General features: G+C 36.4%; 1 protein-coding gene across 1 annotated transcript; it reads left to right on the top strand.

The window, feature by feature from the left end:
- The first annotated feature begins 5837 nt into the window (after window positions 1–5837).
- arl4cb (ADP-ribosylation factor-like 4Cb) lies at window positions 5838–6809 on the top strand. Its single transcript, XM_051120065.1, has one exon. It carries the CDS (start codon window positions 6228–6230, stop codon window positions 6804–6806), a length of 579 nt encoding a protein of 192 aa, XP_050976022.1. The 5' UTR covers window positions 5838–6227; the 3' UTR covers window positions 6807–6809.
- Window positions 6810–24312: the final 17503 nt, after the last annotated feature.

Raw genomic sequence — 24312 nt, 5'->3', positions numbered from 1 at the left:
ATGCGTGTAGTATCCCGCCTTAGGGGCCTTTCACATATCGCGCCTAAAAACGCGTGGCGTCTGCCGTTGCTAAGCAACCATGGCCCGCACTCTCAATGAAGACACGGAAGTTTCATCAAAGGACAAACGGATTTCCAGCACTAAAAATCACTTGCTGTAGCTCTGCTACTAAACTTATTTAAAAATGTACAGCTATGATCAGCTGTTTCTCCATCTTGGCCGAGCTTTCAATGTTGTTACGGGAAATGATTAAGCTAATTGGTTGAATCTTGTCACATGACCCGCGGTGCGCTGGTGGCATTCTGAAAAGTTGAGATGTTTTCATCTCGATGCGGCGAGGACGCGCCTGAAAAAACCGAGCGCGTTGCACCGCATGCGCGTCGCTACCGCGTCGCTTCCGTTATGAGCGCAGCTGCCATGCCTCTACATGTGAAATAACGAACTTGAGCGCAAAAGACGCGATATGTGAATGGCCCACTGATCTATAATAGAGAACTGGATTGCTCATGACCTCATAGAAGTAAAGCCACTGCGCCGCCATATTGGTATGCCCTAGTACTCGCAAACATTCTATGGAATAAATAGAAAATTATTCGATTTTAATGAGAAAACATCACCTTAGTCAGCGTTTTCATATCTGACGTCTCACTGTACATTCTCACAATGCAAACGTCCTAAGCATGTAAACGTTTATTTGTTTAATGTCCAGAACTCCCTCTGCTTATTAAAAAGTTACATTCAAATACATTACAGGGGCGAACATCAGATGAACGTGATCGGACGTTTACCATGTTTACAAATGACAAAATGCTCATTCTGAAATCTGAATGAACATTTATGCTTTGAATACTTATAATTTGCCTTAGTTTAATCACTGTTTATGCTGTTTTGTTACAGTGTTTTTATTCGTACAGACTAAATTTCAACAATCATTTTGTTAACAATTTTTAAGCAGGTAATGATTTAAACGTTTGTTAATTCAGCCTACATAACATTCATGTTGGGATAAATGTTAATAATAAATGTTAATAATACAAAAATGTCAACATTCTGAATATAGAAATATCAAATGATTTAAAAAAAAAAGCTAAAATGAAAATGAAACTTTAAAAATGAAACTAATTGTCAGCAGATGGCGGTAAGTCACTGATTTTTATCGCTGAATCATTCATTCAGGAATGAAGCAAGTGACTCTGTCTACGAATGTGTAATTGAATCAGTGACTCCTTTAAAAACGCAGGTTCATTTATAAAGGGAACACAGCTGTGTTTGAATAGAGATGCGGCTCAGCTGTTCAAAACAATTTCAGATACAAATAGGAGATATACGTTCATGTTTATTTTGTCCTGCATAATTTCTTACATAAAGAAATATATTTGGTGTGGTAACAGTTAACTGTGTCGGCAAGTGCGCAGCTGACACACCCACCTGAGCTATTTCAAAACATGGCTTATCCTGCCCGAAAAGACGATAAACATCGCAGATAACATTTAAAGTAAAAATTAATGTACATATACATATTATAAAAACTAGTCCTGTGTGACTGATACGCTTAAAATCGGGTGATTTTAGGTCAGCGGTTTGACTGTGAGTCAATGGTGCTCTCTGCCGGTAGGGAAAGTAAGATGGCGGTAAGAACACTTCCGGTGGCTTCACTGCCTAACGGCAGTTTAGAGCGCAATGAGCGATCTATATAGATCAGTGGAACGGCCCCTAAAATGTACTACCAAAGTTTTCTGACAAAATGACAAGTAATCCTTGTTTGATATAGATGTCAACATAAATACTCTGTGGCAAATATACGACGATAGCAGAAAAACAATTATTCAGACTGCCCGTTTTTATATTCCAGCACCTTCGTTACTGCCAAAGATCAAACAACAAACAAACAAATTAATTAATCAATTAGTTTATTAAATAAATAAATAAGTCCATTTGATTGTGATGATAGTTCCAAACTGCACAGTCGTGTTCTTGTTTAATTGTTTTATCTTGTTATCTTGCATATTATATTCATAACATTTTGTTCCAAGTAAACCAAGTAAATCCAATCCATTGCAAATTTATCAGTTGAACACTTTGTTCATTCAAAGTTAAAATATTATTAATAATAATTATAATAATAATAATAATAATAAATAAAAATGAAAATGTAATAAAAAGTATTATGTGGAAACTAAATGTTAAACTAGTCTAAACATTGTGAAACCTAAAAATGTCACAGCTAACAGCTGTGCCTTTGTGTTTCTAGCCTACATGTCTCTGTTTCCAATTTGCATCTTCCTATCATGGCTTGTACAAGGTCACAACATGTCACAATAGATTTGCTTAGACATTTACTGTGCAGATTCTAGAACACTGTACTGTTATAAGTTAGATTGTATATTAACCTCTCTGACATGCTAAAAAAATAATCTTTCCTTTCCGCCCACCTTTCTTCAAAAGAGCTTATGTATCAAGTTCGCTTTCTTACGTTTGTACTGTTTTAATGTTACACTGAGTGTAGATGTCATATCCCTATAAGACGAGATTGTGTGACAAAACTGACTCCAGTATAATATTAATGATATGATATTAATCTGGTGGTCAGATTGTAAGTTTTAAGTTAGTTTTTTTTACTGTGCCCACTGAGAGTTTTACAAACCTACTTGCTATGTGCGAATTCCAGTCTTATCACTCCAGCATAATTTTTCTGACTGCTTGACAGGCTCTCCCAACAAAAATTATGACCAATGTAAACAGTCATCACTGTGAGTCTTACAAAAATATGCTTACATTGGGTTGCACATCTTTCCCCTACTGCAGACACAGGCATGCGGGCAGCATAGCTCACATCACAAGTCTTTCATCATTGCCCTCTCACACCCACTGGGGGGAACCCTGGACTACTGACAAAAATCTGAAAGATGTAAGTGTGTGCGTGCATACAATATAATGAACATGTACAGTCAACTGTGAATATTTTATACAGTTGTAAATGGTATTCCACAGATATAGTCCAGCAAGTGTGTTTATGGATGTGTCTGTGTTTGCTGTGATATGCCATAAATAAACTGCGTTCTTTCTCAGGTCAGTGAGCTCTGCGGTTTTTTCTCCTCACTTCTCTTCAGGAAGACAAAGACAAATGGCTTGCCTCAGTACATTGCTTCATTTTTCTCTTCATGCTAACGCTAAAAAGAAGTGTTCTTAGGAGAATAGTAGTCTATAAATAGGCCATTATTTAAAGCTTTCAGTTAGAGCAGTCCATGACTGAATGTTACATTCTGAGTCATTTTACTGGCTAAATAGGTAAATGGGAAACTAAAAAATAAGGCCAATTATCATTCCCAGTAAAATTTCTTCAAACATTTCCATTACACATCTACCACCTAGTGGACAAACAGTTAATATAAATGACTGCGTTTTACTCAGTTTAGACAATCCCTTGAAACATCCCAATCATATATGTGTTGTCAAACTTAACAAATGATGATTGCATAATATCTATAACATAAGATGTCCATGTGTTTTTGGTTGGTTGGTTAGTAGCCTAGCTCTTACTTCTTTTAGCTGATTACCGTTTGGAAAATTCTTGTAACATTTCAGCCTATGATAGTTTACCTCAGTACGCCTTTTCTTAATAGTAACAGCTCTGGTCGTTGTCTTAGAATTGATTTGCCAATAACAGCTCACCTAAAGAATTTCATACGACTTTTTCTAGTATATAAACACGATGTAGAAAAAAACTGAATACCTAGCATGGACACCAGGTGGCGATATTTATCAAAAAAATAGCCACAAAGTCAGAAACGACTGAGTTATATCAGAAACATAATGTTTAAGAACAGATTTTGCCTTACGATTTACCCAACTTCCTTTTCCAGTAAAAGTTAGTAGGCTAGAGTTAGTAGTGTTTTTTGTTTGGTTTTTGATTTGTTTTTGTTTTTTCATTTCAGGTGTGGTGTGGAAATATTAGCCGCCCTTTTAAATGATTTCAGTGAGGTTTGAAAATGCGTCTCGAAAATTTACATTTTTTCCTTACGTGTTACAGGTCAAATCAGTGCAATCTTGTTGACGCACCCTGGTTTCTGTACGAATGCCTCGCATCTTCCACGAAAATTGGAGAACATTATAACCTGTGCACAGACTGCTGAGGGGAGTTGTGTGGAAGGCCATTTTAACATTAATCCTAGTTTTAACTAACTACTATCTATTTTACTATAACTTATTTTGTAAGAGCTAAGTTAATAGAACTGTTTTTTGTTTGTTTGTTAGTTTGTTTTTACTTTCTGCATAATTTTTAGTAGTAGGTATAGCCCATTACATAAAAAAATGCTGGGCTATTTTTTCTAATCCAAATGCTGGGTTCAGCGTGTTGGGTCATTTTATTGGGCTGTTTTTAATATTTTTACCCAGGTGCTGCATGCTGCGTAGTTTTTCTGCACTCTGAAAAATGCTTGTTTGTTTTTAACCCAAATATGGGTTCAGCTTGTTGGGTCATGGTTTATTTTTATATTTTTTACCCATGTGCTGGGTAGTTTTTCTGTAACTAAGCTGCTGGGTCATTTTTAATGCCGGGTTATTTTTCTACTCAAACGCCTTTTGCCTTGCATAACATAAACTAATTTTATTCATTATAATACTGAATTACATTTAATTTGTTCATTTTAATGTTAAAATATGTTAACTAATCTCAGTATTTGTTCATGGGCAGGTTATGGAGTCAGTCATGGCAACTTTCATCTACGAGTGAAATGCGAGGCGGCAGTATGAGGTTCGTAGTTCCCCCAGCGAACAGCAGCCCATCACAAGCTAAAATTTCAGTGTCACACCGGCATGAGAATAAGCACTATTTCGGTAAAAAGTGATTGCAAAGAATGATTGTATACACTTAAACTAAAAAGCTACTTTTAAATGTTACATTTTTTTAAATGATTGTTAAACAACTTTAAATGTACGTAATATTGTAAACTATGCTGTATTCACCAAAATAAATTCAATTTATCTTATATTTTGTCCACTGGTGTTCTTACTTAATAATAAATGTCCATCTTTTATTATTGCTGTTGCCTCTATAATTCTGTGTGTGCTTTTTAATTTCCAGCTCATTTTTGGCCAGCAATATAATAATTTTTTAACAATAGTTGACTTAAAAAATAATAATAATAATAACCCAGCGTGTGTTCTGTCCAATATTTGGACAGAACAAGCTGTGTTTTGTTTTTAACCCAGCAAATTTCAGAGTGTAGTAACGATTTCAAAACTACCAAGTACAACACTGGCCAGCAAGGGTACAACATGCAATATATATGTGATTTATTGAACACTGATGGAACAACACATTTTTATGTGAAAGTAAACCATAAAAAGGTTTGTTTAGTTTTGTTTTGTTTAAAAATCTTATAAACATACGAAGTGGCCAGGGGACTTTAGCAATGGTTGGCATTAATACTTGTTTGTAATATTTTCTGGTTATGATGAAATATAAAATAATTTAAATTAATTTCTTAAATATTAAAATGTTAATTTTAAAATTTGAATAAATAAAAACTCTAAAAGCTTTGAAGGAGATCCTATATAGCTTTGCCATAACAATAAATATGTGATATAATTATTATCATATTTTTAAATATATTAGTTTCATTATATTGTGATTATTTTATTTTTTTTACACATAAATAAATATCTAATTATTAAGAAACAAATATTTATTTGTGAAAAAAGACAGTCAGGACTACTTACAAGTGTTTCAAAAAAGAAGTACTTGCACCTTAAAAATCTACGCTAGCTAGTTTCAAGGAATAGCTGGCTTGCCATAAGAGGGGTTTGTTTTTCAGTTTTCATATGAAATGCGGGCGGAGTTTCTTCAGTGTGAGGAGCAGCTGCTGCAGGGCCACTGCTGGCTTCCATTCATTACCATACATTCGCTTGTGTCCATCACCGCATGAGTAGACGCGTTCATCTTATGCCTAAAAGAGATTCCTGATCACACTGATTCATCGCTAATGTGGACGAGCGCCGGGAGAGACTAAACGCCAAACCGTCAGGAGGTATTTTTTCTGCAGTTTGTGGTGGGAATGCTGATGTGAGCTGTTACTGCGGAGACTCTCCGCTTATAGAGGAGTGTTTACCGAGCTGATCTCAGGCGCACTGCAATGATCGCTTCATCACATCCAGTCTGAATTTGGTCGAATCGCTGGTGCCGAGGGGACTGGATTGGGTTTACCCCTGCTAACGAGGAGATCAAAATGGGGAACAGTTTCTCCAACATATCTGCGTTTCAGTCCCTCCATATAGTGATGCTTGGCTTGGACTCCGCAGGGAAAACCACGGTCCTTTACAGACTGAAATTCAACGAGTTTGTCAACACCGTGCCTACAATAGGATTCAACACGGAAAAAATCAAGCTGAGTAACGGCACTGCCAAAGGAATAAGCTGTCATTTTTGGGACGTTGGTGGCCAGGAGAAACTCCGGCCCTTGTGGAAATCTTACAGTAGGTGCACGGATGGCATTATTTATGTAGTGGACTCTGTAGACGTGGATCGACTGGAGGAGGCCAAGACGGAGCTGCATAAAGTCACCAAATTCGCTGAAAACCAAGGAACGCCGCTCTTAGTCATAGCTAATAAACAGGACCTGCCGAAATCTCTGTCTGTGGCGGATATAGAGAAACAGCTGGCGCTCCAGGAGCTCACGCCTGCCACCACGTACCACATCCAGCCGGCCTGTGCCATCATCGGCGAGGGGCTTCACGAAGGCATGGACAAACTGTACGAAATGATAGTCAAACGACGAAAAAGCCTCAAGCAGAAGAAAAAGCGATAACTCTCTACGAAGCCTTGCACCTGCCTTTTTCCATTGCTGATGGCCTGAGTCATTGGGTTTGCCATTTCAACGTTGCACTGTTGACATTCATCTGAATGGTTGTTTGTTGTCGAGCTGGATTTATGTTGCATGTGATCGTGATGGCGCAGGTCAACCAAAAAAGAAAAAAGAAATATGGAAATGATTTGTTTAATATAAAAGGGCTGGTCCCGATTAAGCTGCCATTAGTTTGCATAGCCTGGTCATCCGTTTGAAGGAGTTCTCTACTGAAGCACTGTGAAAACGCTGTAACATTTCATGGAATGCTTGATATCTTATGGAACACAGAGTGAACTTTTAAGAACATTATCGAGAACTGTAGCTTCAAAATCCCAGAATGGGGTTTGAGGACCTTGGTATTTACAAAATTACTGTAACTTCACTGGGCCCGAGTGTGTACGAGACCTCGTGAAGACGTCTAGATTTACAGGAACTCTGAAGAACACAAGTGATGGACAAGGCGTTGCCTGCAATACAGTCCACCTCTAAGCACTTTTTTTCTTACCGAGATAGTAGTGTACAACACTGTAGATCAGATATTAGACTGTCAGTGTATTACAGAGTCAAGATGAATCCTGAAGTATTTTTCAATTAAAATGTGTGTTAAAGCAAACACCTTATCTCATGTTCTTTATCTGGGTGATATGAGGGTAAAAGTTACTTGAGGTGAATGCAGCTGGATACATTTCTGAGGATGCATCTCTCATCTCAGATTTTGTATGTTTTCAGAAGAAATTGTACAAGCATTGTCTTTTGTACCATGTAGGTTCATTGGAAGTTTCGCAAGCTTGAATCAGTAATTTTTTTGGGTTTTGTTAAAGGACGGTTAGTTTAGAAGCTACCACATTTTTTGTAAACACTGAAAGAGGGCAAAGAAACAGACAGATCACTGTTCAATTAAACCAGTTTGGGTTTTTTACCTTCAGCACATTTGAATTTAACAAACTGGTTTAATTTCTGCAATTTTATCTACATGCATTTTACAGAATTTTTTTTTTTTTTTTTTTTTACAAATAGTGTGTGTTTGGATAGCCATGCCCTTTTTGTTATATTAGCTTGGGAGAATAAGCCCCCTTTCCAGACTTGCTGACAATGGTGTCTTTCTATCCCATAAAACTCTAGGGTTTCATCCCAAGAGGAAAGAGATGGTCAGTCTATACAAAAACCCCCATTTAAAAAACCTGGCTGGTACAGCCACAAGTATAGCGAAAAGTTGCGAAATTTGGAATTCTAACAAAATTTTGAATCTCCGGGAAATTATTATATAATATTCTGTATTGTTTTTTATGAACATGGTCTTCATTCATCAAGCCCATACATCAAAAAAAAAGTCACACTGAGTTTAATGATGCATTTCTGTTACAAACTGTGAAAAAATCTGTTGGGGGTAGTTGGTAAGAGTAATTCATTTTGATTTGATAGGCAAGATGATAAGAGCCTCACTCTGCATGAAACTTTGATGAAGATCAGGTTTCACATGAGGCTTTTGTGGAGACAGAAGGCAATTCCCTGAGCACCTCCAAATGGACAGCAGAAGATGATGCCATAATGAGGTCATCAAGGCAATCTTTACATTTGTCTTGTCTGATAAAGTCTAACCTCTCATTTCTAACATCTCTCAGTTAAAGTTCAGTACTGTGTTATATGTTTATAGTAAAATAACAGTATCCAATATATGACATATTTAACAGAATCCATGATGTAGGGATCATTGACTCAAAAATGTATAATATTTTAAATGCAATTGTAGTTAGGATTAATCACAGCTTCATATGGATGGAAACAGGTCTGCAAAAAATGTGCTAACAGATCTCTTACAACCTTCTGCCGGAAAGTGTTGAGATGTATTTTTAACAGATTCTGTCTTGGTCACACATGATTAAACTATAGAAGACCTTCCTCTAACAAAGATAGAAATGGTGGCAAAAATTAGCAACTGCTGAGTCAGAAGGAAAAGCTTAAAATATTGCAACAAGGGATTTTTATGTTTCCACATTGCAGTCCTACAAGTTACCATACACTCTCAGCTATTCCGCATACTGTGTTTTAACTAAAACTGTTGACAGAACAAGCAGTTGTTCTGGATATGATCTAAAGCAAACAATAATATGAATATCAAACTCTATTCAAATCAGAGGAAACTTAGGCCTGGTTTCACAGACATAGCTTAGACTAAACCAAGATTAAGCAATAGTTCAGTTAGGACATTTAAGAATTTTTCATGAACATGCCTTAGAAAAAAGCATTACTGGTGTGCATCTTGAGACAAAGCAAAGGCACTGGTATATTTTAAGATCAGTTAGTGCAAGTTTTTTTCAGTTGAAACAGCTCAGACTTACATTTTAGTGATTACCGTCTGTGAAACCGGGGACTAAAGATTGTTTAAGAATATTTGAGATTTCGTGAATGTGTGCATGTTTTAAATGTGTGTGTTCCTCCACCTGTAGTACATGCTGATAATCTGTTTTCTCAGCTGCGGTTTCTGTTGGCTGTTATTGTTTTAAAGGTTTAATTTATACATATATATACACGTTAGCATGTGTATTTAAAGGCATAAAGCTATTAAGCAGCCCGCTCAGTGTGAGAAGCAAATGTGGCCCTCCTGTCAATCAAATGCAAAACTTCTGGCCCTATATGTGTAAATTGTGCTCAGACTGGAGGTGCCTGAAAGAAAGAAAAGTGTGAGATGTGAGTGAGAAATCTACGGAGGAGGGGAAAGCTGTTTACATTTCCCTGGAGAGGGGGATGGGGGCAGAGACACATAATGGGTGAGTGTCTGTGCCGGGGGCAGGGGTTTGTGGGTGGATATCTCCAGGTTCCTTGAGGGAATAGCGCAACCGAAAGAAGAAACCTTCGATAAATGGCTTCAATCAATGCCTGTGTCCTCCCTCTCAAGGGAGAGTAGAGAATGAGAGCCAAAACCCTGAGCCATGCCCATCAGGCCAGTTTCAACACAATTCAGGTATCAAGAAGCATTATTGGCATTTAGCGTTTACATTCCCAATGCACTGATTAAGTTGCATCTATGTGCAAAAACACTCAGTCTAACAGTCTCTTAATGACATGTTTATTATGGTTTTAACCAAATGTCAGTAGAGCTGCAGAAAACACTACCAAAAAGTCTAAAAAAGCATTAACAATCCTAAGACAGGTTTCAAACCACTTATTTTGTCCATTAACTTCTCATGCTCTGCACATGGGAGTCTCCCATTGGATTTAGGGTCAGGTCAACCTCTTTTCCCAACATGCTTGGCTGCACATGCAGACTTTGCTTGGGGCGGATGTGTCTGATTCTGTGTAGATGTTGTACAGTGCTTATTTATCATTCAATAGTGTAAGAGAGACATTTATCAGATTATCTGAAGTGAAAAAACTTCAGTAAACTCTGCACTAACTCCTAAAGATGAAGCTTTTACAATGCCTTTAGATCACATCACAACTCCTAAAGGTTTAGTTCACTCCAGAATGAAAATTTCCTGATAATTTACTCACTCCTATGTCATCCAAGATGTTCATGTCTTTCTTTCTTCAGTCAAAAATAAAGTTTTTTTGAGGAAAACATTCCAAGGTTTTTGAGGAAAACAAACAATTTTTTCTCCATATACTGGACTTCAATGGGATGTAGTTAAAACTGGCTAAAGGTCCAAACTGGAATTTCAGGGCAGCTTTAAAGGGCTCTACACAATCCCAGCCAAGGAATAAGGGTTTTATATAGCGAAACAAATATATATTTATATACTTTTTAACCACAAATCATGGGTGTGCATTGCAAAACTAGTGCAAGATGAGCATTTGTGGTTAAAAAGTATATAAATTCGTATTTTTTTAGAAAATGACCGATCTTTTACTAGATAAGACACAATCCCAGCCAAGGAATAAGGGTTTAATCTAGCGAAACAATTGGTCATTTTCTAAAAAAAATAAATAAATAAAATGATATACTTTTTAACCGCAACTCACAGATGCACATCACAGAGCTTTTGTGGTTAAAAAGTTACAAATTTGTATTTAAAAAAAAAAAAAAGAAGATCAATCTTTTCACTAGATCCTTAGAAGTCCTTAGAAGACCCTTATTCCTTCGGCTGGGATCCTGTAGAGTTTTTTGAAGCTGCACTGAAATTGCAAATTGGACCTTCAATCCATTGATCCCCATTGAAGTCCACTATATGGAGAAAAATGCTTTTAAAAAAATGACTTGGGGGTGAGTAAATTATTGATAAATTTTAATTCAAGAGTAAACTAATCATTTAAGCTATTATTACCTTTCAAAAGTTTGGAGTCAGTAATGCCTTTTGCTCTCCTGCTCACTTTGGGCAGAACAGAGGGAGGCTTCTGGAACACTCCTCCCCACCCCCACACCACAAAATACAGCATAATTAATCCATGAGAAACAAAGTGTGTAAACAATCTAAATCACATTGCACCAGCAGTCATGTAGAGACAAATTAATTAGGTCTTTAATCTAATGACAAAGGGCACCTGTCAGACTCAGAATAAACAAACAGGCGTTTGACATCAGCAGACCACTGCAACCCATGAGCAGTATTGAACCGCTGGAGATCCACACGGCCCTTTGCAGTGCAGAAACCATTCATGATACACGACTTTATTCTTTATTCAGAAAGCTGGATATGAAATAGTATCTTACGTACATGCTTCAGGCATAAAAGGCTTTTGAAAAGCTTCCTTCTCTTATGTCTTGACTTTGTACCATCGTAACAGAACCCACAAATGGATGTTTGATAAGTGTGAAACGGCAGCTACACCCTACAGACTTTTTTGTTCTGGGGAGAAATCTGGGTCACATCCCACACCCACCTCTTCTAATGTTTTATGTTTTTAGGTCATTATACAATAATTTAATTGTTTGTGCTTAGTAAGATCAGGCTGAACTATAACTTTGGGACACTGGGATAAGCTGAATTTACGTGTTCATTTGATAACACAGAATATAAAACACTAATATTTCAGCCCTTAGCTAAATCAAAATCACTTCTGGAATAATGTTGATTACCGAAAAAATATTTTTGATGTATGACCCTTCTTTTTTTAAAAAAAGAAAAGAAATAAAGCAAAAATCTGGGTTACAGTGAGGCACTCATTGGAAGTTAATGAGGCCAATCCGTGAACATTAAAATACTCTCTTTTTAGCCACAAGATATAAACAATATGCATGTTAACAGGATTTAAGTGGGAAAAACACGCTTACTAATCTTTTCTGCAGTTTATCCAATTTTAGAATTTTGTTACTATGGCGTAATGACTAAAACAAAAATGATGAGCCTTTATCTGTACAGCTCAAACAATACAGTTTTAACAGAAGGTTAATGTAAGCATTTTCATTGTAAGCAACCTTGATTTTTGCTATCGTCAAAATTACTTGGTAATCAACATTTTGCCACACATTCTGTCATCTGAATTTAATGTATTGAACATGCACTAAATATTAATTCAAAAGAAGCTGTAGAGCAGCATCATCTTAAAGGGGACCTATTATGCATAAATCACTTTCATAAGGTGTTTGAACACAGTTGTGTGGCCACAGTGTGTGAAAACAACCAGCCTGTCACCAGTCCTGTCCCGTCCACCCACTTTGCGACTCATTGCTAGAATACTAGACCCAGAATGACCTTGTATTTATACTGTGTGTGATTGGCTGCAGCTGTATGCGTAATGGGTGAAGTGGAGCATGGGAAATGTAGTCCAGGGTGTAGTGCAACAGTCTGTGTAGTGTGAAAGTCAATAAATATGGTGGCAAGGCGACCTCTGGTGGCAGGCAGACTGGACAGGACTGGTGACACGGCCTAAGCCTATAAAGGTAAAAATCCACCTACTCATTTTTTTATAATCCCAATAAATCATAAACAGAACAACAGGTCTCGCAGAACAAGCAATTTCAGATTCTCCCTACATGTCATCGTTGGGAGAAATCCCTGCCATATAAGCACAGACACAGTCCTGATTGAGAAGCAGCAGTCCGCCATTACTGTTTTCTTACTGTAGCTGCTGGAGATATACAATGTCAGCACCAAAAGAGGCATCGCAAGTGTTGTGTTTTGGGATGCACCAACGAACCAACATGTTCTCACTCCCAATTCTTGGGCAGGACCCATTTGGCTTCAGTTCTTGACGCTCAGGGTACCCCTTTAGCGTCATTTTTCAGTGTGCAGTGTCCTCCAGTACTTTACATAAGAAACCCTTGGCGTTAATGCGCTAATGCGAGAGGCATATTGGGTAATAATATTGCTATTAATGCATATATGTTGGGGTGTGATTTTTATTTTTATTTTTTTCATTGCAAACTGTCAAAACAGTTTCATTTATATTACACTATTTACACATTTAACCCAACTCCTGCCCCTAAACCTAACCATTTGTCAACAAAACACAGGCAGATACAGGCGGATACAACTATATTCATAATTTATTCAAAAAGTATTAATATTCCAAGGGTTCCGAAGCAAAACGATTAATTTGTGAGAAGAATAAATGCGATCGCCATCTCTGTCCGCCGTTCTGTGTGCTGCTGCAGTCTTTTTGTGCGTGAATTCAAAAAATGCTGCCAGAAGAAGCGAGCCTTGGTTGTGAAATGCTATTGGCTCCTGGGTGTCTCGTGACCGATTGCGTCATGCTGTTGTGAAATGCCATTGGGTCTTATGTGTCTCGTGACTGATTGCGTCATGCTAAAGTTCAGGAGTATCTTTTTGAATGAGACATGAGCGCGTTAACAGAGTGGGATCATTTTCAGCGAGGATATCCTATGGCTTCTGAAGACTTGGAATGCAACAAGGCTTGTTTGTAATGCTTTTATACTGCTTGTTTATGGTCAGTTTTTGCAATAAATACCTGTGACTGTACTTATATTAGCCAGTTGCATGTTTTATATTGTTCAGAAGCGGGTGGTTTAGGGTAGGGATGGGGTTAGGTGCTCCATTTAAAGTATACATTTATATAAAATAATTTATATTTTTATAGATGCATGCAAACCATTAAATTAAGACAAACAACTGAAAACAATGGGTCCTCCCCCCCTACTCGTTGAAAAATGACGCCAAAGGGTCCTGACCACTCGTCGATATGTGACGAGTTGGGAGTGAGAACGTTTTGACGAACACGGGAGTCTCCATAGACTTCCTCTGTCTAAGTGGCTGAGGACACTGTGGTTAAATTTTATTTCTGAATTAAATGTCCCAGAAAAAAATCAGTCCCCTATATGTTTAGAAATCAATACCAATGTTTCCAATGTGAACATCATCTCCAAAAAAAGTAAGTATCACGCATTTGTTTTCCAGATTGTCTTTCTGAAAGAGCTTCTTGGCACTCTGTAAGGCTAATTTTGTTAAAGCTACCTGTTTTCACTGATGCTGCCTTCACATGCTACCAGAATGATCATGAATAGGAATGTGGTAGTTAAAAACCGCATATGAAACCAATGTGAAGTCAACCGCTTGAATTCGTCAAGCTCATAATCACAAGTGGGACTTATAAAGTTTGTGATAGCACGCAATGGCACCATGAAACCAGCTACGTCATTATTTTTACTGCGCTGTGCTCCTTGTTGGTGTAATTCATAAATGCATATTTCTTATGCATAGTACAATCAGATGACTGACTTTTAAACCAATTCCGGTTTAAACACATAAGGCTGAACACTGCTACTAGGAGTTTCTGATATTTTCAGTGCGCAAGATTGTCTTGTTTTGATTTTGCCAGCTCTTGAAGCTCCACCCTCTGCTGAAAAGGGGGCTGGGAGCACCAGCTCATTTGCATTTAAAGGGACAAACACAAAAATGGTTCGTTTTGGCTAATACCCTAAATGTGGTCATTTTTACAAGCTATAAAAAATGATCTGTCGGGTATTTTGAGCTAAAAATTCACATACACACTCTGGGGACATCAGAGACTTATTTTACATCTTGTGAAAAGGGGCATAATATGTCACCTTTAAATCTTATCTCATGAACTGTTCATTGATAGATAATTTCTATTAGGACTTTGTGTCTTGTTTCGTACAGCTACTTTCCTTCATAAGCAGACATTTCGATGCCACCTCCACTTTCCTTGTGAACGTGAGACGGCCACTGAAGTGAAAATGATTTCCGTCTTCAATTCCCAGCAGCCCAAGCTGGGGAACTCCTTTCAGATGGAAATGGAGCGACTTTCTGTTGCCCTGCTCTCTATTGTTCCCCCTCTCTCTTTCTCTCTCCCACCCTATCTGACTCTCTTCTGTTCTTGTTCCTCATGTGCTCCTGAATCAAACTCAGCAACACCATGTTTTTGCTTTGCTATGAGTTTATTTTTTATAGCACATAGTATTTTCCCACACAGTATTTCTGAACTCTACGTGGCACAATTGTGTATATACCCTTAAATGTTCCTGAATTGATTCATTGTTTAACAAGAACTTTTTTTACCTCTTTCATTCATTAATATAAACTCATTACTCATTATGTGGAAAGCACCAAACCAATCAATCCAGCTAGAGGTTGTGCTGGTCCTGCTTGTTATTAAATGATTACCCTGGTATATAGTCAAAACTGCACAATTTTTAATGATCATATGCTTTGTACCAAATGCCTTGTATGTCCATTTCCTATTTCTGTTTAAAATAATTCATTTCTATTGTTCTATGTTCGTTTATTTCAAACATAATGTATTCCTGTGATGACAAAGCTGAATTTTCAGCAGCCATTACTTCAGTCTTCAATGTCACATGATCCTTCAGAAATCATTCTAATATGCTGATTTGCTGCTCAAGAAACATTTCTTAAATGTTGAAGACAGTTGTGCTGCTTAACATGATACATACTATTCAGGATTATTTGATAAATAGTAAGTTTGTAATATTTAAATAGTAATATTTAAAACAAACACAGAAAACCTGTCTTTCTACTCTATTAGCCTACATAGTTGTGGTTGTGAACGGTTTAATAATTTAAGTAGACCAGTATAATGTGTTACGTAACATAACAGATACAGTATAATGATCATCATGACTACCTGTCATTAACAGGCTCTTCTGGTTGTCTTGCCCTGAGCTCACCACAGTCATTCAGAGCCACATGCCTAAAGTTAGTGTTCATTGCCCATTTCAGCTTCTTCTTGGAACTATAAAGTCTGGATTTGAGTTGAGGAGGGGGATGGTCAGAGATCTGCACAAAAATGCCACTTACTTGGGGGTTGAAGGCCAAGCAGCACTATTTGCTCGGGCGAAGGCTTTTTGTGAAAAGTGTCACAGGTCAAAGGTTAAAGTTCTACGAACCTACGCATGGTTGAGTAAACAAACCGGCCTTATAAGTCACACTAATCCATGAGAGGAAGACAGAGCCATGACACGACATCCTGGAAAAATGTAATCAATCGTTAAGCTCAAAAAGCCTGAGCTTTAAAGAAATACAAAAACGAATGACTAAGATGAATTTGAAACATCAAAGAGCAAGTCAGGATTTTCATTTACACTTATTGTGTAATAAGTGATTTAAAGGTTTGAAATGATTTTCATTTTATTATAAGACAGAATTAAAAAATAGTATATCATTCTTGGTCTGTTTTTGTAGTAGAAATGTCAAGTACGGCTGCATTACATGCAACTATACATTTTCAAATTTATATATAAAATATATAAATGTTCAATAAAGAACAGTACTTCAAAGAAGACTGTTGTTTATTTAAAGGTAAAAGACGGAATTCTGGGCTCTCTATATTATGGAAGGTGTTTCTACCACTGAATTTAAAAAATAAAGTTTACATCTCGCAATTCTGACTTTTTTTCTTGCATTTCTGACTTTTTTTTAGAATTGCATGACATGAACTCACAGCTCTGAATTTTTTTTAGAACTGCATGATAAAAACAATTCTGACTTTTTTCTTTAGAACTGCATGATACAAACTCACAATTCTGACTTTTTTTCTCACAATTCTGACTTTTTTTCTTCAGAAGTGCATGATACAAACTCACAATTCCGACTTTTTTTTAGAACTGCATGATACAAACTCACAATTCTGACTTTTTTCTTACAATTCTGACTTTTTTTTTTTAGAACTGCATGATATAAACTCACAATTCTGATTTTTTTCTTTAGAACTGCATGATACAAACTTACAATTCTGGCTTTTTGCTTGCAATTCTAACTTTTGTCTCGCAATTCTGAGTTTTTTCTCAGAACTGCATGATACAAACTGTCACACCCCTGGGCTATTTGTATTGGTTTTTCCCTCATGCACCCATATATGATTTTCCTGTTCCTGCCCTTGTTATGTCATTATTAGTTAACCTTTTGTCACCTGTGTCTTAATTAAGTTCATTGTAATCACCTGTCTTTATAAGTTGGTTTTGGTTCAGTGTTTGTCGTCCGGTCTTGTTTATGTGTATATGTGTTCCTGTCCTGCTTGTAGATTTACCCGTTTGGAATATATTAAAGACGTTTGATTTCATTGTCCTTTTTTTTAAAACTGCGTGATACAAACTCACAATTCATACTTTAATTCTGACATTTTCCTCAGAACTCTGTGGTACAAACTCACATTTCTGACTTTTTTTCGCAACCTTGACTCCGCCCCCCACCCCCTCAGAACTGCATGATACAAACTCGCAATTCTGACTTTTTTTCTTTATAACTATGTGATACACAAACACAATTCTGTTTTTTTTTTCCTCGCAGTTCAGACTTTTTTTTCCCCTCATAACTGCATAATACAAACTTGCATTGTTATGCTCTGTGTGAATAACGTCATTTAGTCCAAAGAAATAACATTAACTAGCATTTCAAGGGAACAGAAAATCTTCTCTGGATCAAAATGACTAGAACAAAACATCACAGTTAAACAGTTTTGTGTGCTGGCTCCATATTTAATTTCTAACAATTATCAGACCTTAAATAAGAGAGTTACTATTTATTAGAAAATTATAAGACAGACATTAACACTGCAAAGAAAAAGAAACATTATAGTCATTGCTTGTTCTCCTTCAAAAGTGTTGACTCCTTGTTATACTTAGTGTGTGGGCTGAACTGCTGAGCACTGCTGTTCTTCTAAGAAGAGCTTGGTTAAACACTATTTGCGCATCCCACAGATCTGAATCAAACGATTTCAAAACCTTTTTACAAACACCTAATAAATAGAAGAATGTTTTTTGTTGTTTTGTCCTCTGAAAATGGCAATAGATGTCAATAAAATGTTAGTAGGTTTTTAATTATTGCATTAGCATATGGTCCATAATATACCATAACCAACTGAATTGTCTTTTTTATATATATGTGTTGCTTAATTTATAACCACGTCTGGTATTAAAACTTAAGCATGACTCTGTAAACTAGATGTTTGGTGACCAACTGGCATGGAGCCACAATGCGTCACGTCTCCACAAACTCAGTTATAAATGCATGATTAATGACTGCGCTGGATCAGTCTGCCTCATTATCTCCATCTAAACTTTTCCACATGACCTCACAGCATGGTGCAAATTGAGTGAAAAGCAGTGCAAGCACGCAAGACAAGACACTTTGATACAAAAGTATTTAATTGTTTTAACGGGGAAGAGAGATGTTGTAAGTAATAAAGATGATATGGGATTTCTTCATCCACGACATAAAATATTTAAAATGACTTTAGAACACAAAGTATGTGTAGAAATTGCATCCTTCACATAAGCCTCACCTCTGTCTTTTAAGAAATCACCTAAAATAAATGATCAGTTCATTTCAGCTACAGGACGTGCTAATGTTTCTCAACATGAATGTCTCTGAAGTCAGCACTAACACCTTAAAAGCTGCTCCTGGCTCACTATTCACCACATTTCCACATGTACAGGATGAAAAAAACGTAAAGTTTTTCGGTAATGCTTACCTAGGCTGCATTTATTCAGCTAATACAGTAAAACATGCATATTTTGAACTTCCAAAATGCAGTTTAAATGTAGCTTCAAACAATCCCAAATGCGGTTGTAAACGATCCCAGCTGAGTAAGAAAGGGTCTTATCAAGCGTAACAATCAGTTATTTTCATTAAAAAAAAAAAAAACAATTTAAATACTTTTTAATTGCAAACACTCATCTTGTCTTGCTCTGCCTGAACTCTGTGTATTCTGGCTCAAGACAGTTAGGGTATGTCAAAAAACTCCAATCATATTTTCTCCCTTAACTTCAAAAATCATTTCAAAATCATCCCACATCAGTGCAGAAGTGAACATGCAAAGAATATCAAACACTCTCAACAAAAAAGGTAAAACAGCCATATAGGAAGTTTTTGAGGTTGAGGGAAAACATGAGATTGGAGTTTTTCGACATACCATAACTGTCATGAACAGGAACAAAAACAGTCCAGGCAAAGTAAGACAAGACGAACATTTGACATTAAAAAGTATATAAATTGTATTATTTTTTTGAACTGATTGTTTCGCTAGATAAGACCCTTCTTCCTCAGCTGGGATCGTTTACAACCACATTTGGGATTGCTTGAAGCCGCATTTAAACTACATTTTGGAAGTTGAAATTTTGGAAACTCAGGGCGCCATACAAGTCCACTATACGGAGAAACATGCTAAAATGTTTTCCTCCAAAAACATAATTTCTTTACGACTGAAGAAAGACATGAACATCTTGGATGACAAGGGGGGTGAGTACATTATCTGTCAGTTTTTGTTCTGGAAGTGGGCTTCTCCTTTAAATGTAACTTTTAATTTTAAAAAGCTGAATTTTCAACAGCCATTACTCCAATCTTCAGTGTCACATGATCCTTCAGAAATCATTCTATTATGCTGAATTCTATTTTACTAATGTGCTTTTCTTATTATTATCAGTGGTTAAAAATGTGCTACTTAATATTCTTGTGGAAACAGTGACATTTTTCAAAATAAAAAAAACAGCATTTACTTGAAATAGAAATCTTTTGTAACGACATAAATGTGTTTACAGTCATTTGATCATTTTAATTCATCCTTGCAGACTAAAAAAATAATTTCTTTTAAAAATGTTTGAATGGTAGTGTATATAAATGACTTAAAAATCTGTTTTCAAATAAGTGGTGCATGCAGGTGATTGACCCACGAGTGGCATTCATTCATATTGACCAACATGATTCCCATCAGCTGAAATGTGAGAGAGAGGCAGAAGGATCACGTAATGACATACAGCTTTGTTTATGATCAGCCCACTTTCACAAGAGTGAGAGGGAATCAAGAGGTTGACATGGCAACCGGTCCATCTGGTCACACTCCAGCTGTCTTGAGAGAATCGTAGGGTTTCAGTGGGGGAAACTATTCACAAGAACGCACTGAATGTGAAACTCTGTACTTCCTCTAAAGCCACAGATAACACTTCATCCATGTTCAACAAAATAAATTTAGACAAGACAAGCAACTTGTAAAAACATGTCATTGAATACAACAATGTATTATAAAATAAATACATTTTGTTGGACAGGCATAGAAACTTACTGAAAGTCTTCTTTGGACGTGTGTGATGTCAAAATTAAATTCCTATTTGATTTCTCAAATTTACAACTTTTTTGTATATAATACGACACCACATGCTTCTGTTTATACTTCTTTCCACATCTCTTCACCACAGAAAAGTTATTATACAGTTGTCTTCCATTCTACTAGTGATTGTTCTGTCAAGAAAGGTCTTCTGTGGTCAACATCTGTCATGCCATCTTGCGTCCATGAGCACAGATTACATCGTCACAGGGATCAATTGGCTCTCTTGTGGTTTTTCCTGTTTTTGTTGGTCACGGTTAGCAGTTGTTTCTTCTGCTCCGAGCTGTACAGTTCACAGTTGTTTGTTTCTTTGTACAAAGATTAACAATGTAATCATTCTGCATCCAGATTATATTTCAGACACTGTCATATCCGTACACTCAAGCTGTCACTGGGGCAGCTCTTATGTATCATTTAGGGTTTAATATGAAAAATATAGGCACCAATATGTACATTTTAAGTTCTATTACCATTAAGGTACCAATATTCATCTTTTAGGGGTAAATAAGGTATAAAGATACACCTTTTGAAAGCCCAGTGACAGCTTTTGTACCTTTTTGTATATCTTATCATTTGTAAGATCATTCATTAGATTAGATAATTGGACAATTAATCGATATTAATAATCCATTAACTATGACTTTTGCCTCAGTAAACTACTAATTTGCTTTTGTAGTTAAGTATAGGTATTGGATTTGGGATGTAGAATATGGTCATGCAGAATATGTGCTTCATAAGTACTAATAAATAGTAAATATGTTATAAATAGGCATGCTTATAAGCAACTAGAGAATAGTAAGAAATGTTCCCTATACTAGTGTTACCCAACACTTCTTTTAATTCCCTCTTCAGTTAAAAAGTACAATCTGCAAGCTTTTTTTTACATTGTATTTTTTACATTTTTTACATTTTTTTTACATTTTTTTTACATTGTTTACAAATGAACAGTCTATTTGTTTGGCTCAAAACTATCTGAGCTGCTAATTCGAAAGGCTTTTCCAACCATTCTTTTTCCCCCACTGGACATGTTTTTGTGCCGAGCGTCATTTGTTATCTTTAGCTGTGACAGAATTGTGTGTAAGACTGATTAATTTGGCATCTTAGATGCCATTAGTCAAACGCTGACCATTCATCCAGACTTTTTGATGACTCTGAAAATCATTTAACATATTCTGTGGAAAATAGTGAGAGCGCTTGTCTGCTAGCATAGCTAAATCAATAGCATGAGTCAGTGGTTCATTACTGATGCAAGTACTGTGACTAATCTGGGTCCTTTAAAGGTTTAGACATTATGCAATTGATTTAGAATATACAACTGGTAAACGGCTAATCTGTTCAGACAGATAATATATCAAATTTCCAATGAGTATAAACAACTTGCTTAGACATATAAGTGAGTCAACACTGTAAAAAAAAAATCTGTAAAATTTACGGTTAAAAAACGGCAGCTGTGGTTGCCAGAATTTTACCATAAAAATACAGTAGCAACATTTTAGGTTTACAGTTTTAACTTAAATTTACAGTTAAATACTGTAATTTTATTAACTGACATAATGTTGATGTACCAACCTACTGAAGTACTGAAATCTGTTTTGTATCCTTGTAATACACTGACAACCACCAAAGCAGGTGCTGATGAGAAAGTCGCATGATGAACCAAAGTCCATCACAAGCAGTTTTTAAATATTAACATATATAGAAGGTCCTAACCCTAACCTTTATGGTAACACACATGAAACTGAAATAATGCAATAAACATTAATTTCACAACAACAGATGTAACATATAACCCTAATGTACAAAACTGATAAGAAAAAATGAAAAAGAAATAGCTATTTAAACAACAACAACAAAAAACATCAAATCAAGTAATACAGGGAATTCTGGGAATGTATAATTTACGGTTATTTACTGTAAATTTTACATTCTTTTTCCACCTCTGAAAACAGTATACTACCGTAAAATTACATGCAATGTCCAATACAATTTTTTACCATATATTAGGGAAACTTACCGTTAGCCATTTAACAGGTTTTTACTGTAGCATTTTTACAGTCTTTTACCGTTAAATTCATGGTCATTTTTTATAGTGAACAGAACATTTAAAGGGGACATTGGATGCCCATTTTCCACAAGTTGGTATGATTCTTTAGGGTCTTTAAATGTCTGCAAAATACTTTGATTAAAATTCTTCAATGGTCATGTAAAACAACACCTTATTTCACATTGACCTTTTTCGGTGCATGTCTCTTTAAATGATAATGAGCTACTGCTCACTCCACCCCTCCCTTCCATTTTTTGTATATTTAGTGGCACATCACCATCAAAAACAAAATGAATCTACTGTATCCTCAGTGGCTCTGATGTTGGAAGATAACGAAGACTCTTATGTTCACTTTTACATTTAACAACGAAACACCTGCATTGCTTAAAAGACATTGTCTGTCAACGGTTGTAGGCGGGGCTTGAGCAGTATGACATCACACTGCTCAGAAAATTAAAACGGCTTGATAATTGGGACTGTTTAGGCTTCTTGGGAATTTAAAAAAAAAAGGAGTGAATGCAAAGACACATTTATATGCAAACGCCATTTAAAAGTGAATATTGCATCTGATGTCCTCTTCAAATTTTAATTGAAGGGTTGAAAGGCATTTCTTCAGGATCTTACAAATAAAAATCTAAGCTGCTGACTACTGAAGCCCTAAATTCAGGTTACCTTTACTGGCCCTCACGGGCAAACATTCCTCATGGAGGAAAGGAGCAAGTCATTCATTGTTCCTTCTAAAGCAGGTAGAAAGACCTTTCTTTGCACAGCTACAAAAACAACAAGAGCGAAAAGTAGACGGAGAGAGGGAGACTCCTTGTACAAAGGTTGATTCATGGCTGAGACACTATTAGTAATAGAAGAACAACTTCACCATGATTAATGCTGGGAGGTGATTTTGCCAGGTAATGTCACAGGAACTCATCTTTGTGTCCTCTTATAAAGCCTTGCAACAGCTATATTATAGTAGAAAGCTTGCATGAGCAATTCAACTTAAATACTTAAAGAGTTATGCAATATTTCTGCTTGTAATAATTACGAAGTCAGGAAACACTCACCCTAAACTAAAATCTACACCATCGTCCCTGAAAAAACACATTAACATTGGGGAAACAGTATCTTGCTACATTAGATTAAATGATGGGTGGTTTGGGGAATTACAACAAAGAGTTCTTTGTTCTTCTCTTTGTTCTTCTCTTTTTTCAACCACTCCCTCTCAGGAAGCAATTCCCACACATGGACAGCCTCACTGAGACTACAGCCCTGGTCTTTGTGGGACCGGAGGGTCAGAGGTGGTCGTGAGGGGTCCCCAGCTGGAGAACGTAAATCCAGACGAGCTTTGACTGCCTGTCTTCAGGGCTGCTTGGTTAATTACCTTTTCTTATTTTGGTTTGCACTGGGCTAACATGTTCTCAATAAAAAAGGATGCTAAATATGCCTTAAAATGCAGATTAAATACAGAGCACATTACTTGTTTTAACCATGAAAAATCTAAATAAGATTTGTAGAATATCTTCACGTCAGTATAGTGAGATTGCGAGAGCACTCAGACAAGTCTTAGCTTGCTTCTGTAGTGTTTGTGTTCTGAGTCAAACATTATCCAGTCTGAACAAGCTCTCCAGGTGTTTCTCAATAGCAGGGTGTAGCAATAATAAGAGCTTGAATTTCATGAACACACGTGTTGTTCACGTTTGACAAACAAACCTGAAAGGTACACACAGTTGGCATTTCATTTAAAGCAGAAAACAGCACTATTGGGATTTATGATGTCTGTTATCACGGCAGTATGATTTTGGAAAAGATTTGCCCTTTTAAATCAGATAACATTTTTCTTCACAAAGAATTCACAAGGGTAAAACTGAACAATCAAAGGATTAGTTTACTTTCAGAATAAAAAATTCCTGTTAATTACTCACCCCTATGTCATCCAAGATGTTCATGTCTTTCTTT

Source organism: Labeo rohita, chromosome 9 (assembly GCF_022985175.1).
Source record: "Labeo rohita strain BAU-BD-2019 chromosome 9, IGBB_LRoh.1.0, whole genome shotgun sequence".
NCBI classification, from domain to species: domain Eukaryota; kingdom Metazoa; phylum Chordata; class Actinopteri; order Cypriniformes; family Cyprinidae; genus Labeo; species Labeo rohita.
This window is presented reverse-complemented; position numbering and strand designations above follow the sequence as displayed.

Excerpts from the sequence above, each read along its gene's own strand:
- arl4cb (XM_051120065.1), top strand. The coding sequence starts at position 6,228 with ATGGGGAACAGTTTCTCCAACATATCTGCGTTTCAGTCCCTCCATATA.